The following is an 18,106-nucleotide window of genomic DNA, read 5'->3' on the forward strand; positions in this document are numbered from 1 at the left end:
ATGTTGTTGTTGTGGTCTTCAGTCCTCAGACTGGTTTGATGCAGCTCTCCATGCTACTCTATCCTGTGCAAGCTTCTTCGTCTCCCAGAACTTATTGCAACCTACATCCTTCTAAATCTGCTTTGTGTATTCATCTCTTGGTCTCCCTCTATGATTTTTACCTTCCACGCTGCCCTCCAATGCTAAATTTGTGATCCTTGATGCCTCAGAACATGCCCTACCAAGTGGTCCATTCTTCTTGTCAAGCTGTGCCACAAACTCCTCTTCTCCCCAATTCTATTCAATACCTCCTCATTAGTTATGTGATCTACCCATCTAATCTTCAGCAATCATCTGTAGCACCACATTTCGAAAGCTTCTATTCTCTTCTTGTCCAATCTATTTATCGCCCATGTTTCACTTCCGTACATGGCTACACTCCATACAAATACTTTCAGAAACGACTTCCTAACACTTAAATCTATACTCGATGTTAACAAATTTCTCTTCTTCAGAGATGCTTTCCTTGCCATTGCCAGTCTACATTTTATACCCTTTCTTCTTTGACCATCATCAGTTATTTTGCTCCCCAAATAGCAGAACTCATCTACTACTTTAAGTGTCTCATTTCCTAATCTAATTTCCTCAGCATCACCCGACTTAATTCAACTACACTCCATTATCCTCGTTTTGCTTTTGTTGATGTTCATCTTATATCCTCCTTTCAAGACACTATCCATTCCGTTCAACTGCTCTTCCAAGTCCTTTCCGTCTCTGACATAATTACAATGTCATTGGTGAACCTCAAAGTTATTATTTCTTCTCTGTGGATTTTAATTCCAACTCCAAATTTTTCTTTTGTTTCCTTTACTGCTTGCTCAATATACAGATTGAACAACATCGAGGATAGGCTACAACCCTGTCTCATTCCATTCCCAACCAATGTTTCACTTTCATGCCCCTCAACTCTTATAACTGCCATCTGGTTTCTGTACAAATTGTAAATAGCCTTTCGCCAGGTTTTATAAACAAACGAAATTTTTACCACACATAAAACCTGTTTTATTACCACATTATCACATAACAGGCTCATAAAAATCAAAACCTAGCCTTATGTAACAATTTTAGGTTTGAAACTTGAGTAAGAGTGGTTTTTCAAGCATTTTAGGTACTTTCAAAATGTACGTGAAAGGTCCAAAGACTTAAAAGGTTTTAATTATGCAACTTCTGTACACTGTGTTTTGTACTGAAATTAGTCGGTCAATGAACTAAAAATGTGTTCCACAGCTTCAGTATCTTCCTTTGATATAGAGTGAGGCCTTTCTATTGAACCAATAGGAACTGGAGCACTACAATCTTCAAAACATCGCAAACAGAAAATTGACACCACATTCTTGACACAAGCATCTCGCTTTACATCACAGACTACTAATGACTTCACACGCCCAACCAACATGTCACGTGCTTCAGTAAACTCTTCAAAGTTACCACATGAAGTTCAAAATTTGTGCAGTACACACACACACACACACACACACACACACACACACACACACACACACACACACACACACACACACACACACACACAGTGTAACTACTCACTTAGGTCATAGTCCATAAAATTTTGATCTTCCAATATGTGAAGTTGTATAGTTCTTATAAATTGCAAAAGTTTCTTTAATACTGTGAGTCATATACCTCTTTCCTTTCACATCTTTTTGACCTTCAGCTGTTATAATGTCTTTTTGTTGGCACTCTGGCGAGAACAGTCCCATTCATCTCCCAGATAAAATGACTGCACTATTTGAACGTGAGCTGCTTCTACAGGATGACCGTAATAGGGATATGGTCTTCCAAAGACTCCTTTTGCAGACCTCACATTTATTGATTTGTCTACCATGTACTTTTGATACTGATGAAACGTGGTTCAAAATTGTTTTCTTTGAAAATATCTCTGGAATAACAGGTAAAACGCACTTTTTCACTGTAGTATGCACAATATTCAACAGGTGAATTGATATTTGTGAAAAAAATCCTGACAAGAGGTGCAGGAGTGCTTTGGTTCATTTTCTTCTGAAAATGGAATTTCTACGTTGAAGAGTGTGGTCAGGAAAAAGGAGACTTACAGCACAATAACAGGAGAAAGGAAGAACCAGAAGAACAACAGAAGGACAACCAACACTACTATGGACAAAGCAGGGAAAGAAAAACACAGAGAGAAGCAAGAAATGGGTGGAAGGGATAAAAACAAGAGAGCAGATGACTATGGCTGGCCGACCACGAGAATAAAAAGGAAAAGCCAGCCCCTCTGTGACATATTAAAACATCCACCCTAAAAGCATTAGAGTGGAGAACACAAAGGGACAAAACTTATATAGAATGATAAAACCTACCGTCACGTATAAAACGTAAAACTAAATTAGCCGATGAGGCGTTGTCTGCTAAAATTAATGGCAACGAGTCCGGTAACTGAAGAGTCCATCGCAGGGCAGCCAAAGGAGGACAGCTCACCAAGATATGGGCCACTGTCGGCTGGGCACCGCACCGACATTAAGGTGGGTCATCACAGGAGGTAGCCGGGTGTCACCTAAGTGTGGACAATGCAGAGTCGGCAGAAAAAAAAAAACAGAGTCCCTGCGAGAGGACCGCATGAAGGACTGCCACACATTCGTAGTCTCATTAATGGCATGCAGTCTGTTGTGCATGCTGAGGTTATACCATTTTGTCTGCCAAAGCCGCCAAACCTTATGGCGTAGTACTGAACGCAGGTCAGTTGCAGAGAAGCCGATCTCCATAAGTGGTTTCCACATAGCCAGTATGGCCAGCCTGTCAGCAAGTTTGTTGCCTGGGATTCCGGTGTGACCTGCAGTCCAGACAAACACCAATGAACGACCGGACAGTTCCAGGCCATAGATGGATTCCTGGATGGTCGCTATCAAAGGATGACAAGGCTAGCACTGGTAGAGAGCTTTTATGCTGCACAAGGAGCCAGTACATAGAAGAAAAGAGTCCCCATGGCATGAACAGATGTGGTCAGGAGCACGAGATATAGCCACCAGCTCAGCAGTGAAAACACTGCAGCCAGCGGGCAAGGAATGTTGTTCAATATCTCCTCCATGGGCAATACGTGAAGCCGATGTGAGTATCAGCCATCGAGCTGTCTGTGTAAACCACTTCGTGGCCTTGGTACATGTCAAGAACCTGGAGGAAGTGGCAGCGAAGAGTCGCATGGTTAACAGAGTCCTTACGGCCATGTGAAAGGTGAAAGGCACTGCCTAGGTGTACACCATGGAGGTGTACGTGAATGGATCTCAAATATAGGTGGTAGAGGCAAGGATTCCAGTTCGAAAAGAAGGGATCAGACACGAACTGCATTTGGAAGCCCAGACCTGGGCTGCCGATGCGGGAAAAGGAAACAGTGACTTGGATGTGCAGAACTACGAATCTGTGCAACGTAACTGGCCAGCAGTTGTGCACTCCTAACCTGCAATGGAGGGACTCCGGCTTCCCAAGTACACTGGTCACCAGACTTGTCCTTAAAGTCCCTGTCACTAGGCAAATGACACTGCAGTGCACTGGGTCAAGTAAACGCAACGCTGAGGGCACCGCCGAACCATAAACCAGACTCCCATAGTCAAGGCGGGATCGAACAAGGGTTCTGTCTGCATCAACATAGAGCAATTTGCACCCCAGTTTGTGCTGCTCAGCCAGTGGAGGGCATTGACATGCTGACAACTCCTCTGCTTAAAGCTGACGAAGGTGAGGATGCCATGTCAATCTGGTGTCTAAAACCAGTCCTAAGAATCGATGTGTGTCAACTACAATGAGTGGATCATCATTAAGGTAAAATTCTGGTTCTGGATGAACGGTACGACACCGACAGAATTGCATAACGCACGACTTCGCAGCCGAAAACTGGAACCATGGGCTACAGCCCATGACTGCGCCTTGCGGATGGCTCCCTGTAGGCGCCGCTCAGCAACACCAGCACTGGTGGAGCAGTACGAAATGCAGAAGTCATCTGCATACAGAGAAGGCAAGATGGACGGCCCTACAGCTGCTGCTAGACCATTAATAGCCACTAAAAATAGAGATAAATTCAATACAGAGTCCTGCAAGACCTCATTCTTCTGGGTGAAGGGGAACTATGGGAGGCACCAACTTGGACACTGAAAGTACGAAGTGACAGGAAATTTTGAATAAAAATCTGCAGCGGACCTCAGAGACTCCACTCATATAATATGCCAAGGATATGATGTCCAACTTAAAAGCGGAAGCTCTCCTTTACAGAGAACGTAGAACTACATGGTACTAATCCAAAGAAAAATGTGTAACTTTCCTGGATTGGCATTGTTCAAAAAAATTTTCTGTTAATTATAAAAAATTCAAAAGACGACAGTACAAGAACTTTGACAGATATGTCCAAACAGAGGATATCCTTGCAATTATAAAGCAATTATCTTTCGAATAAAAAACTAACAAAATATCTGAAACTGTTAAAGACATAGCATTTTTCAAAAATTTCCGAAATTCGCATCTTCAAAATGGTTGTTTGCAGTGTCACCTTTGGAGGCCCGTATCTCAGGGTAGGAATTTTTTTGGAGAAAACAAAAAATTTATGTTTATTACTTCCTCCTTAATTTCAACATATGCTAAATTGAAGGTAAACCCCCCCTGCCTGAAGTGATATGGATTATGCCTTTAACGTTTTCATACAGATTTCTGCAAAAAGTGCATTGTATACCAGTTCAAAGACAGCCTTTAAAAAAAAGCAGGAAAACAGACTATTTGTGAAGTTATTGATCACGTACATAGAGTTAGTGCGGTAAACAAGATTTTCAGTCGGCATGTTGGGGACACAACTACCTGCGTTACAGGTTCACAGTGTTTGGAATAGGAAAAATATGTTGGGTCAATGCTTTAATGATAACCATGATCTGACGATAGCGACTAGTGGCAACCTTCCTTCATTTACATGAATAAACACCACTTTTGAAGACAGCTGTATTTAATGAGCTTTCATGAATTATCACTACTTTTGTGTAATATACACTAATCTGTACCAGGCATGCAGCCTTAGGCTGATACGACCTGATGCCGGACTTAAAAATTCCCCCTTACAGTGGTCCATAACATAACAGTTTCTGCCCCCTCCTCACCCAGGACATTCCTGAACCAAGTGCCCTTATCAGCAACAAGCTTTAGATTCCGTACGCATTTTCTGTTTACACAGACTGACAACCTTTGTAAATTTCAGCCAATAGTGTTACATGTTTTATTTACCATAGTTTTAGTAATGATTATCAATAACTCTCACATTAGAATATGCATATATATTTTAATGTGTGTTTCATAAAAGAGTAAAGCTAATGCCTGTTAGAAAGAAATCATTTCAGATTTTCTTATAAGAAGGAAAATTTTGAATTATTGTAATTTTATATTTTGAACAACATAAAGAGTACAATAGGAGTCATTTATTTGTTTTCACTTCTTGTGTTTCCTATGCTTTTCGTATTTTACACCTTCATGCATTTTACACTTTTTGGATCAGTCCCCTGGAAAGTGTAAAAAGGGGGATTTTAATGTACGAAGTTTCTGGGATTGCATAATTAAGAAGTCTAACAAAATAAAGATGTAACAAAAACCTAATAAACAGGATGGAGGTTTCAATTTAAAGATGACTTGGGGTCCAGTACTGCATTTATTCACATCTTATGGGCAATCACATCCAACAACTGGAAAATGCCGAGATAATCTGCATTTTTCGGAATATCAGTGCATGCTCTGGACAACCAAAGAATGTGAAAGGGCAAAGTGAGTGCCTGCTGGAATCGAACTCTACTATAAATAGCAATGTCCGACCACACTGTCCAGTTGGACTCCAGAAAGCAAGTGCATGTAACAGCAAAACTAAGCACTTTAAGGCAGCTGGTTCAGTCATCAAAATACTACGTATAAAATGTGAACAAGTCTGCTGAACACCAGGAAGCATATCACTGATCAATTGCTCCCACAACACTCTTCTGAAAATATGGAGCGCGCGCGCGCACACACACACACACACACACACACACACACGCACACACACGCACGTTGCAACTATTTTCTCCCACAAACTGGACATATTTGCATGTAAGCAGGAGTCACACTGACCATATTTTTCCAAATATTTTGTAATGTTATCTCTAAAGGCAAAATTTCCCCTCTGATAGCTGATCATCTGCTGTTTCCTTGACGACAGGTGACTAACAAACAATGGCATTCCATACAGGCTGAGGAACAGACAGGAACGGCACTTTTCTCAATTCTGAGTGACAGTTGCAGTAAGCATACAGATGAGTTTTTCCACTTTAAGTGCATATGAAGAATTTGTTGTCTGCCACCATCTGCCAGGACAACTCGCAACAAATGGAAGAAAAATTCACTAAATAACTAGTTATGATCATGTTTATGTTCACACTGGCTATGATGTTCACAGCACAGCACAGCACAGCACAGCACTCTGACCACTACTGGGCACTCGCTGACTCACTGGCTGTCAAGAGAACACACAATGACATGTGCACAACAGGCCTAAACTCTACCGCCATAGCTCATGACCAACTATAATACTTTTTAACAACAATGAACACAATGTTCTTCCAAAACTCTAGAATAAGGTCATCAGCATAAAAAAGTGAATACTCATTCCTGAAATTCCATCAGTTTTCTGGAAATACTATTATATTTTAGTTAGAGAAGCAATTTAATAGGGTGACAAACACTGCAAATTATGCGACGTGAAAGATCGTGCACATAAACCATAACACAGACAATGCATAAATAAATGAGAAAATCCCTTGACAGTCTCTCTAACATTTGACTTGCTGTATTTCATTCAATGCTTTTGATCACAAATGTATTTAACATAAGGGAAAGGAAATCACTCGCCTAAAGCAGACTTCTGCACGTAGAACAAATGCATAACAGAAAACAGTATTCACAGTAACTATCAAGATCTTGCTCTTTTTCTATTAAAAATGTACACATCCACACAACCACAGACACCAAAACACACTCTCCTGTGGCCATGGCCACAGGGGTGTGCATTTAGGTATCGCTGTGGTTATGTGTGTAGTTAATTTAGAAAAAGCTAGAGTGATTTTTTTCTGTTACATGTTACACACCAATCTGTTACACATGAGTGGTTGCCTTTTCCTTATTTTTTTACATATTGTTCTATTCAGGAATTTCCATTATTGCTTATCACATATCTAGAAAAGAGATTTCTGGCAGAATGTAACTGAATGAGGCACTGCTGCCCACTAGGATGAACAACAACCATCAAATTGTGGCCAAGAACAAATTTACCATCCTGTGACAACCCACTGGGTAGCACAACATACTGAAGTTCAATGGCGGTTCGCAACTTTCTCCCTGGATCCCTCCCTCCAGTATAAGCTTTCTGAACAATGCAGATGGAAGCTGTATACTTGCAACACAACCTTTGCTCCCAGATGCCTGTGGCCTCTGTCTCCTCTTACCCACTGTACCCAGACCATCCAACCAACAGTTTCCTCTTCCTTTGTCCTGTTACCCCTGAGGTTTGGCATGATGTGTCACACTTGTGTACAACAGTAGCCAGGAGATACCTTCATACACGAATCATGGCTCTAGATATAGATGTGCGCTCTCATCCAGCACCAGTTTCAAAACAGTAATGGCTGTGGCTGAAACATGTCAGCATCTTACGGACTATGAATACCAATAGTCTAAACAGTGTACAGTAAAATCTCCAATTAACAAACCCACTTTTAAGGAAATACCCGAGTGAGTTTCTGATTTCTTCCCATTTCATCTCACACGGGCCAAATTTATTGTCACATGAAGTAAATGGTACACAATTCAACCAGTCGACACGTACATAGATCTTCGTCAACTATTTCCCTTGTTGCAATACTAGCAGATGCATTAAAGAATCAAATCTATTTCCATGCGACTTAAGTCAAATGATGTGACATCACAGTCACTGAGTCTACAATGCACAAAAAGTGTAGTAAGTTGTTCGTTTACTGAATTGCGCAAGTTCTCAATTTTACTTTTGTGAAGTTATGGCCTGCAAATGTTGAAAGCTTACAGTTCAGCTAAAGCTAACAATCATCTGTGCTGTGAATGGCAATTTTAACATAACATACAGCAAGAGATAGCTCATTAAATCACTCTGAAGATCAACACTGAAAATTTTAGTGCACTGAATGGCTGGTTGAATGGTTTTAAAAACAACAACCTGTCATTTCAAAGCACAAATGGAGAAAGTGAGGCTCAGGTCATAGAAAAGAGAAACTATTTGAAGAACATTACATGACCCCAGATATGTTTCCAACATTGGTGAAACTGGAGTCTTTTATAGTCTACTTTCTGCAAAATCATATTCTGTTGCGAGAGAAATGGTGACAATAACATTGTGATGGAAGTGAAAAGTTGCCTCCATTATTAATTCCCAGACATTTCCAAAACATAAAAACACTACTTTTGTTATGAATAGAATAGCAGATCCTGAAAACCTTAGAAATCAACCCGCTAGAGCAACAACTACTTTCACTACAATATTCTGGAGGGACAAAAACAAGACCTCAGTTTTTTTAAACAAAAAGATAAAGGATGCGTTCTGTGAAAAGTTTAATAACTGTATATTTACTGCATTTCAATTTGTAGCAATTAACTTTGTAATGAAGTAGCATTACCTGACATAAAACGCTTGGCATTATGATCCTAGGTGACTTCATGTACTCCAGGAAAAAACAATCCATTAAAGTAAAAAAAATGTTTGGTTACCCAAAGATTCGTTAGAAAGGGTTTTTACCATGCTTATGAAACAAAATATGTATCTTTGGTGAATATTTTATCTTCTACTAATTACTGATGATTTAATACATGTAGTTATTATTGTGAATGGTGGTGCGAGTGCGGAGAAATATATTAAATGACTGTAGTTACATAAAGTAACTGAGTAAATGATATTGTGGGAATTTTATCAATTTTCCTCACAAGGAAAGTTTGTAAAGTGCAACTAGCCAGTTTATGGTACTGGGAAAACAAACATCTAACAATAAATCAGTTTTTTGAAGAGTTATTTTTATACTTTAGGATTATATGCTTGTGTTTATTTTGTGGACTATGAGAATCGCTTTTTGAAGTCTCAGGGAGTTCGGAGCTCAGCCATCCACGTTCAGATGAAAATATAAGCAGCTCTGAATGTATGTGATAATTTTGCATATAAATGAAAAAAACTTGATTATGGAGCACTGCAAAGTAAACGCAAACAAGTGAGAAAGATGAACACATGAAATTCTGATTTTTGTGTGTAATCAGTGACTTCTAAATTAACCAAAACCTGTGTCACACAATGTGCAAGCCAGGATCGAGAACTGAACATTCAAAGGACTGAAGTGTGAAATGTTTGAGTGAGCATTCTGTGGTAAACAATCTATTTTGTAATCTTTCCTGTAATGCATTTGGTCAAATATCAAACTGGTTATTACAAGTGACTGTTTGCGTCTAAATTGTACAATATACGGAAGCTTTCACTCAAGAGCTGTCTATCCTTCAAAAGTTCAGTTAACCTGAAACAAATACCAATAGATACCATTAATGGAGCTGATTCTACTACAGCTTGTCCAGTTGAGCAACAATGACTTGTTTACAGGTTTGAGTGTGCGTGCAGAAGTGTTTTCGTGTGTGCATATTTGTACTTTAGCTCATCAAAGGATCTTTTCTCAAACCTAGCAAAGTTTTCCTTCTCTTGAGTGTACTTGTCGAGGACTTAAAGCTTTTGCTCTCAATCAGTGGTCTCCTTTATTTCAAAAATATTTTTGATCAAATTACTGTAATATTTAAACACACATTTTCCAGCAGAAATATGCTTGAGTGGCCAAATATAGTTTAACAACAAGAATAATTTTGGACAATATAACGTAACTGGATCGATAAAAAACCAATCACCAAGCAGCGGCAGGAGAAAACACACACAAAAAGGTTTTACTTATGCGAGCTTTCAGAGCCAGTGGGTCCTCCCAACAGAAGGCTTGAAGGTGAAAGAAGAGGGGTGAAAAAGGACTGGAGAGGTTTAGGAAAAGGGGTAGAGTTCAGAAAAGTCACCTAGAAGCCCTTGTCGGAGGAGACTTACTGGACGGGATGAGAAGGAAAGACCGGCTGTTGGGGAACTCCCGACTCTACCCCTTTTCCTAAACCTCTCCAGTTCTTTTCCTTCACCCCTCTTCTGCCTCCTTCAACTCTTCTGCTGGAACGAGACACCACTGGCTCCAAAAGCTTGCACAAGTAAAACCTTTTTGTGTGTTTGTTCTCCTGCCGTAACTTGGTGAGTATTTTTTATCTATCCAATTACAAATACATAGCTTGTAACATCACTGAAAATAACTTTGCCATAGATATTTCCCAATATATTTGACAGTGTACCAAGGTAATTGAAGCAGGGTCCTGGCTTTTATAAATGACTGCATAATAGGAGCCCAATAAGTCAAGCTGTCAAATATTTTACAAATTTATTTACGAAACAATAGGTATGGGCAGGAAAATTACATATGAATGATAATGCGAAACATGTTTTAGTGATTATTTTTATGAAATGTTGCATTTCACATTTTCACGATTTCCACGTACAAATGTCAAATGTGAGGACAGCATTTTTCTAATATTGGTTACTGAAACTCAATTTTGGCTCCTTTCCTCAGCCTTAAAGGGCCAGTTCATTTCCCATGTTGAAAGGTATGGCTCTAGATATGTCAAATGAAAATCCTTCCAATACTCTCCATTCGGGTAACAATATTAGGGAAACTTCGTGGCAGATTAAAAGTTTGTGCCACTTTGGAACTTCAATCAAGGTCATCTGCATTTTGCAGGTAAGTGCTTTACCAACTGGGCTATCCAAGTAAAACACACCACCTGTCCTCACAGCTGTACTTCTACCTGTACCCCTCTTACCTTACAAAGTTCAAGGTTTCCCCTGCGTAACTAGCACTCCTGGATAATGATTCAGTCTTTCGTTCTCATCCCGCCCGATAAATCTCCCTTGACCGATATTTTCGAGTGACTTTTCCAAAATCTACCCCTTTCCCTACACCTAAAGTCCTTTTCCTTCATCCCTCTTCCTTTCTCTTCAACCCTTCTACCTGAAGCAGTCACTGGTTCCAAAAGCTTGCCTAATTATAACCTTTTTAGGTATGCATTCTGCCACCGTTTGGAGAGTAGATTTTTTATCCACCCAATTACATTATTTTGTTAAAAATTGATTGTTTTCTTTGTTATGACTATATTGTGATAAAGATGTTTGCATTTTGATGCAAATAATCTCACAAGCCAGCCAATATCTTGTTTTGCTTTCACTGAAAATTTTTACATATAATTGAATCCCAACTTCCATGGCACCACTCGCTGTGCTATTGCTACATAACTATTTGATGTAACAATTACATGCCCTCATACAAGGAAATGATTGATGATCAACATGTGTCTTACGAAACAACTAATATTACAGTTATGAGGTGCCATATGCATGCCGCAACCCTTCCAATCAGAAACGACCTTAATTCATTAAAATGAAATGTGATTTACGAGTATCAAAGCAGGTCATACAACCATCTGTAATTCATGCCCAACATCCCTGTTACTCTACAAGCAATGCAATCATATCAACACAATTTTTTTACACACACACACACACACACACACACACACACATCCTGCAACAACAAAAAATATACATTAGAGTTTAACATTCTGTCAATTTGATATGGACCACAAGTTCATACTGGGCAAGGGTAGAGATGTAAACGAACTGTGTACTTTTAAAAGAAGCCATCCTGGCATTCAACTTCAGGAATTCAGAGAAACAATGGGAAAAAAAAGACTGGATTGGGATTCTAAATCTACTTCTGAATGTGAACCATAATTCAGAAACTATAGCAGACACCAGCAAAATCAGTTAAATATAGATACAAGAGATTTACATTACCTGACACTTTGATATAAGTGAAATAAAAATTTCAGTCAGAATCCTTTAGAAAAGTAAACCGAACAACTACCACCACCACAAGACAGCACACACACAATCTGATGAACACACACGAAACTGCATTTGCTCTTCATGCAAAAGCCTGTTACTTTGTTCTAATAAAATATACGTAGCAAATAACACCATACGTACTTTGGTGAGGTACCTAATTCTTAGAAGTTGGCATAAAATAAAAGATCAAAGCCAAAAATGTACTCACTGGGTCAAACATATCTGACTGACTAAGTTCAGTCTTGAAATCTGCACTGCCAGCCAATATTATTCCAGCTACATTTGGTTTATCATTCGTTATAAAAAGAGTTGTTGCAACCTCTGCAACTTTGCGCACATAATTATGTCTCTTCTCCATTCTCAATCTTGCAAATCGAAGTGCAGACTGACCACCTCTTCCTGTAAGTACAAAGTTGTTATTTTTTATTTCCATTCCAACAGATTAACAATACCTAACTGGTGTATTTTTAATGCTTGCGCTCTCTCTCTCTCTCTCTCTCTCACACACACACACACACACACACACACACACACACACACACACACACACTTACCATGTTTTTTCGGTAAATCTACCGTGAACTTGTGAAGAACTTCTCTCGTGTTTCCTTGCAATGTTCCAAATAAAGCACCATTACCATCCATAACAATGAAACCAAATTTATTATCATCCGCAAGCAAAGCTGTTAAGGCCTCTGTGTGAAACTGTAAAAAGGGCATATCTATTAGTTTTCCACATAAATCAATTGAGACTTGTGGTGAATTGAGATTTCAAAGTAATCAACATAATACCCACAAAATTAGTTCTTTCATAGTACAATATCAAAATGTTCTAAATAGTGTAGCTTAATTCTAAGGATTCTTTGGAAGTTTCACATGATTAATTATTTCTCTGACAAGCTATAATGTCTCAACCATTGCCAAATTAAGGACATTCTTATAACCATTCAATGCTTCCAATAATTAAAAGGAGACTTATTTAAATTGAAATTTCTCATATTTATCTGTTCTTCCAATAAGAGTATACACCTTCAGAAAACCAAAGAAATAACCTCATCAACTCTTATTGAAGTTATGAGCATTTCTTAATAAGGTATTTAATATTGCACTTTTAACTGTCAGTAAAAAGAATGCTGCTCAGATTTTAGAATATCTTTGACATTACATTTAGGTATTGTCAGAGTTACTTTACTTTTTGCTATATTAAGGTTAAATCACAACAATGGGAACAGGTGAGACAAAGAGTAAGGCTTTGACCTCAGTGAGCAAACTGGTTTGTACTGGATCTCACCAGTAGGGTATGTTGTACTGGATCTGACCAGAAAGATCCCAGGGATTACCAGTTCGGAGCTTGGCCATAGAGAAACTGACAAACCTGATTTGTCCTGATGGTTGCACTGGTAACAACTTTCTCTCGCTAAACCACTTTTGCAATGCACAAATCACAAAATGTCTACACTTCCAGACTTCTTCAATTAGTTTCTCATGATAACCTCTCGCGTGGAAGACCTTTACATGCCTTTAAAAGCTGTAGCAGTTTTAACTACCACATTACATACATTGGAAAATTGCATGGCCCAGAAACTAAATCTATTGTCTAACTCCTTAATTAAAAAGTTATGACAGCCTTACCAGGAAACTAATTATTCTAAGGCAACTGTTGGCTCAAATTTAACTCAATTACTGGTTAATTACAATTATAAATGAATATACAAGGCTGAACATGATTCAGTTCATAGGCAATAACCCTTCCCTGAAAAAAATGCAGATAATGTTCAGTTAACAGTCCAACTTTGTTCAAAATTAAATGTAAAATATTACACCATCCCATCAGCACACTTTCACTCATATTGCTAACCTCTAATTTATTTCCCATTAATACCAAAATTTACTTTTAGAAAATAAACTTCCTTATGGAACAAACATTTATTACTCTTACCTTATTGTCACATAAATACAATGATGTATTTATAGGTTTGAAAGGTTCAAAATCTATGTTAACTTTCTTCTCTTTGCCTTCATCAGTAACTATTGTTCCACAATATATTACCAGCCCGTTTGGTGGCACTGAAACATTGAAGAATTAATAGTTCAAATATTGTCAGTTCAGAAACATACAATCAAACATTTTCATTTCTGAATTTGGACACAAAGAAAAGATGTCTATAAGAGTAATTTATCAGTTTTCCAATTTTCTAGCTAGGAATCACAAATTTATCATTCGAGTTTGGAAAAATGGCTTGCTTGCTTTCTTTGAAACCAATGTATTCCAGTTTAAAATAAGAAAATTTCCAAAACATTTGTTTTTACATATATATATATATGTGACAATATTTCAACATCTAAGAATGCACTACAATATTTCTCACAAAATAACAAGCCTACTATTTAAAGCATCGAAAGTAATGTACATTACACAAATTTTCACATTATGGCAATAATATGGTATATGTTCCTTGATCTCTGTGTGAGCTCTATCCACAATTTAATAGATTACTCTTAAGTATTCAACCGCAAAGAAATATCAAATTACACACACAACTTCTACATCAATTCTTCAATTTATAAAGTAACATAAGTACATAAAACATCTTAATCCCAAATAGAAACTGCATGGAATTTTCTTATTCTCTTAAAACTATATTACCATGACTACTTCAAGGTAATCACATATCCAATTAAGTTTTAGTGCTTAAGTCTTAAATTTTAAATTCTTAATTACCTACACAACAGCTCTACAGGGGTGAACCAACACAGCATATGCAAAATAGGAAAAATATTTAGTCTACATCATGTGAAATGAGAATAGTTCCTCTTCCATATTATTGTGAGACACATACCCTCCAAACAAAGCAGCTATGAAAGTAGTACAAAAGCTAAATTTCTTTTACTATTATATCCATAACAGGCTTTTGAATAAAGCTAACGTTCCATACACCTATGATTTTCTGCATACCCATTAAAACCATTCAATACATTTTTTTTTAGACTGGAAACACTGTGAGTGATTAATAAAGGCCTTGGAAAGCTCTCTGGTTTCTAGTGGAGCATTTATTATGACCTCAGCTACAGAAAGGGAAGTGAAATCCACTTTCAAAGATAGTTTCAATCATAACCACAGGGAGCTTCAAATTCCTGATAATTCATCAAAATTGACAAATCTACTAGTCTATGTACACACAAATACAAAACTACCACTGAAACACAAGACTATTGCAAATTTCAGTCGTATTATAATATAGCCAAATGTTATCACCAAAGCAAAATATCTCTTTCTCCCGCGGAATATACTCCAATACCCCACAAGAATTACACTGTCATGGTTTGGCGGCCTCTATATAACATAACCAAACATGTCACACTACTGCATGATCTGCCTAAGGTCATGATCTGCCTAAGGTAAACAGGTCACCGTTACGAGGTTCTAAAGACTTCTCATAATGCTCAAAACATAATAAATGTTTTTCATACCTTTTGTATAAAGTTTTAATCTATGTTGCACGGAAGTTATAGCGCCCAACACCGACAATCTATTTACTCTAGATTTAATGTTCGATGCTGTTCCGAACTCATCAGCCAACATCTTGCTTACTCTCGATATTTGATCTTTTGGTGGTATTATGAGCGATATCATGCTGGTACCATTTCTGAAAAAGAACGAAAATGACTACACGGTAACTTGCTAACTCGATATTGGCAGCAAAATCAACTCCCCAAGTTGATATTAAAAGCAACTGACTGCACGAAGTTTCATCTTCAGCATTAATTTAAAATATCCTTTCTGAAATTTTGCGACATGTTTTGCAATATGTAAGAGCCACGTATGTGACCACATGTTTACTCACCCTCTGGCCATCTCCAGACTTTTAATTAACTTCTTTATTTTCCATATTTCCACGTTGCGATCAGAAGAACTTTCTTCAGTATTGTTGTAAGAGGATGACATCTTAAAATCACAATGGTAATACAACTAGATTACCAAATACTACTTAAATATCTACACAGTGCCTTCCAGCTCTGTGCCAAACCCTAGCAAAATGGCGCACATGCACGACAGATGGCCTTCTCGACGACACCAACAACCTCCAACGATGTGATCTGCTGTGACACAACAACACAAAACTAATTTAGATTGAACGCACTGTCTTCCTAAGTCATTAGCGACCAGCCGTTCCAAACGTGTCATTTACATATGACCGATATTTTTTAAAACACTACGCATGCTAACACTGTTCCCAAACTACTGTAATCTCTGTTCATTGCAGTTGTTCCAAAGCTTGCCGCCTGTGAAGAAAGTACTGGAAGACGATATTGAATAAAAAGTCTCTCTGAATTTATGTTGAGTCCACTCGTACGTTTCTCCGCCTACTTAGAATCAAATTAGTCAAATTAACCTAGCTCTTGAGCTACGCTGCAGATCAGGCTGTCACCACAACCAAGATTTCAGAGAGGATCTAATATCACACTCTAGTCCAATTTTCTGTAAACTGAATTCCCGATATCCTATATGATTGGTCGTGTAAATCAACACACTGTTATTTTATCCATGTAGCATCTTTTGAACTCCGCCGGAGTTAATGATTGTTGGCGAATGACGCAACCAGCCACAAATGCTTTTGAAACGTTTTATTTCAATATTGCTGTTGGAAATGCGGATTAGAGTGTCGGATTTCAGCTTCGACATCCCGATTTCGCTCTGCAAACACTTCCGCATTTCAGTTGTGGCTGGTTTGTCAGGTTGTTACTTGACTTTTAAAACTTCGGTTAATGTAAACGAAGTGATTTTTGTGAGATAAAGGAAAAGAAAAAATATTGGACTGGTCAAGAAGTTATTAATTCCGTTTGTGTATTTTTATTAGGAAGAGAGGATATGTACTGTTACATTCCTCAATTTGTAAAACATAACTGCTTGAGAAAATCCTATAAGCTGCGCAACCGCTATTTTGTAAGCTCCTAGACCTATTCGTGGTGGTGGTGTACATGGTGGACAGATCCGCTACGTTTTCTGAGTTCCTGCTGTTCGCAACCCAGTCTTGAGCTTTAATTATAATATACTCTGCTATGTTTTTGCGGGAAATTACAAAAGTTTAAATTAATTTGTTGGTTCGTCCAAAAACCTTACCAGACTGTTGGATATAGTGCAAATATTGTGTATGAAAGTGTGCACAAATATTACTATGCTCGCACACACACACACACTTACTCTTACATTAAGTGCAGAAATAGCAACATTTCAGCAAATAAATGATTTTTTGGCTTTAACTGTAGAAGGGTTTGCACTACTCGGAATAGCTGCTCACCTAGTTTCCAGTCTTATATGTTTTCTAAAAATTATGCTACCGAATAGAAGTAGTGCTGTAATAAGATTCATTGGGACTTGATATGTTTCCTTCAAGTTTTCTCATAAAAGAGGCCCTGTATCTGAAAGGGAAAGGTCACTTCACACTGGACATTGCTGGTTAAAAAGTAAAAATATTTCACAATGCATTTCATATAGCGGAAATCACACCGAACTTCAACAGAGTACGACACCAATGCCAAGTTTTCTCGAGGGTGGGTGGGGGCAGTGGCGTCGTCTGCGAAACAAAAATTTAACTTTTTCTCGCCGCGCTCACTCATGTTAGAGTTGGTCTGCAGACAACGATCCGTCTGCGCAAATAACTGCATACATAATATCTACGCAGACATACCATACTGTGTGAACAGGAAATTTGGACATATATAAGATGTGTGTAGAGGTGGTAGTTGTGGTTGGACGTTTGAGCAAAATTGCTCTAATCTGTGCGTGCAAATCATATCTGCGCAGCTGTTTGTTCAGTCTATTGTTTCTCATCTGTGTGTGCACAGTGAATCCTAAATGGCAGATACATATCTATGTTCTAGATAAATTATTGTTGAATTTATTGAAATATATGAGTCATACATGTTTGCGGAAAATTAAGAGCAAGAAACACGGCGACCGAGATAAGAACACGGGCCGTTCACAAAACTTCAACAGAGAAAATAAGGGACAATTTTTTGGAGAATATACAGAGTTTCATACACGTCTAAAAATGTAAAAAT

The 18,106-nt window shown here is 38.2% G+C and overlaps 1 protein-coding gene across 3 annotated transcripts in view; it reads right to left on the reverse strand.

The window, feature by feature from the left end:
* Positions 1 to 16,321, reverse strand: part of LOC124616756 (eukaryotic peptide chain release factor subunit 1) — a 49,232-nt gene extending 32,911 nt beyond the window's left edge. For all 3 annotated transcript variants that reach the window (XR_006979880.1, XM_047145141.1, XM_047145151.1), the window contains exons 1-5: positions 15,889 to 16,321; positions 15,515 to 15,690; positions 13,983 to 14,110; positions 12,598 to 12,748; positions 12,252 to 12,442 (exon numbers count right to left, since the gene is read on the reverse strand). Coding sequence is in view for 2 of the 3 variants with exons in the window: in XM_047145141.1 (XP_047001097.1) it covers positions 12,252 to 12,442; positions 12,598 to 12,748; positions 13,983 to 14,110; positions 15,515 to 15,690; positions 15,889 to 15,989 (747 nt within the window). In the remaining variant the exon portion in view is untranslated. The remainder of the gene's footprint in view (positions 1 to 12,251; positions 12,443 to 12,597; positions 12,749 to 13,982; positions 14,111 to 15,514; positions 15,691 to 15,888) is intronic.
* Positions 16,322 to 18,106: the final 1,785 nt, after the last annotated feature.

The sequence above is a fragment of the Schistocerca americana genome, chromosome 1 (genome assembly GCF_021461395.2).
Source record: "Schistocerca americana isolate TAMUIC-IGC-003095 chromosome 1, iqSchAmer2.1, whole genome shotgun sequence".
Taxonomy (NCBI): domain Eukaryota; kingdom Metazoa; phylum Arthropoda; class Insecta; order Orthoptera; family Acrididae; genus Schistocerca; species Schistocerca americana.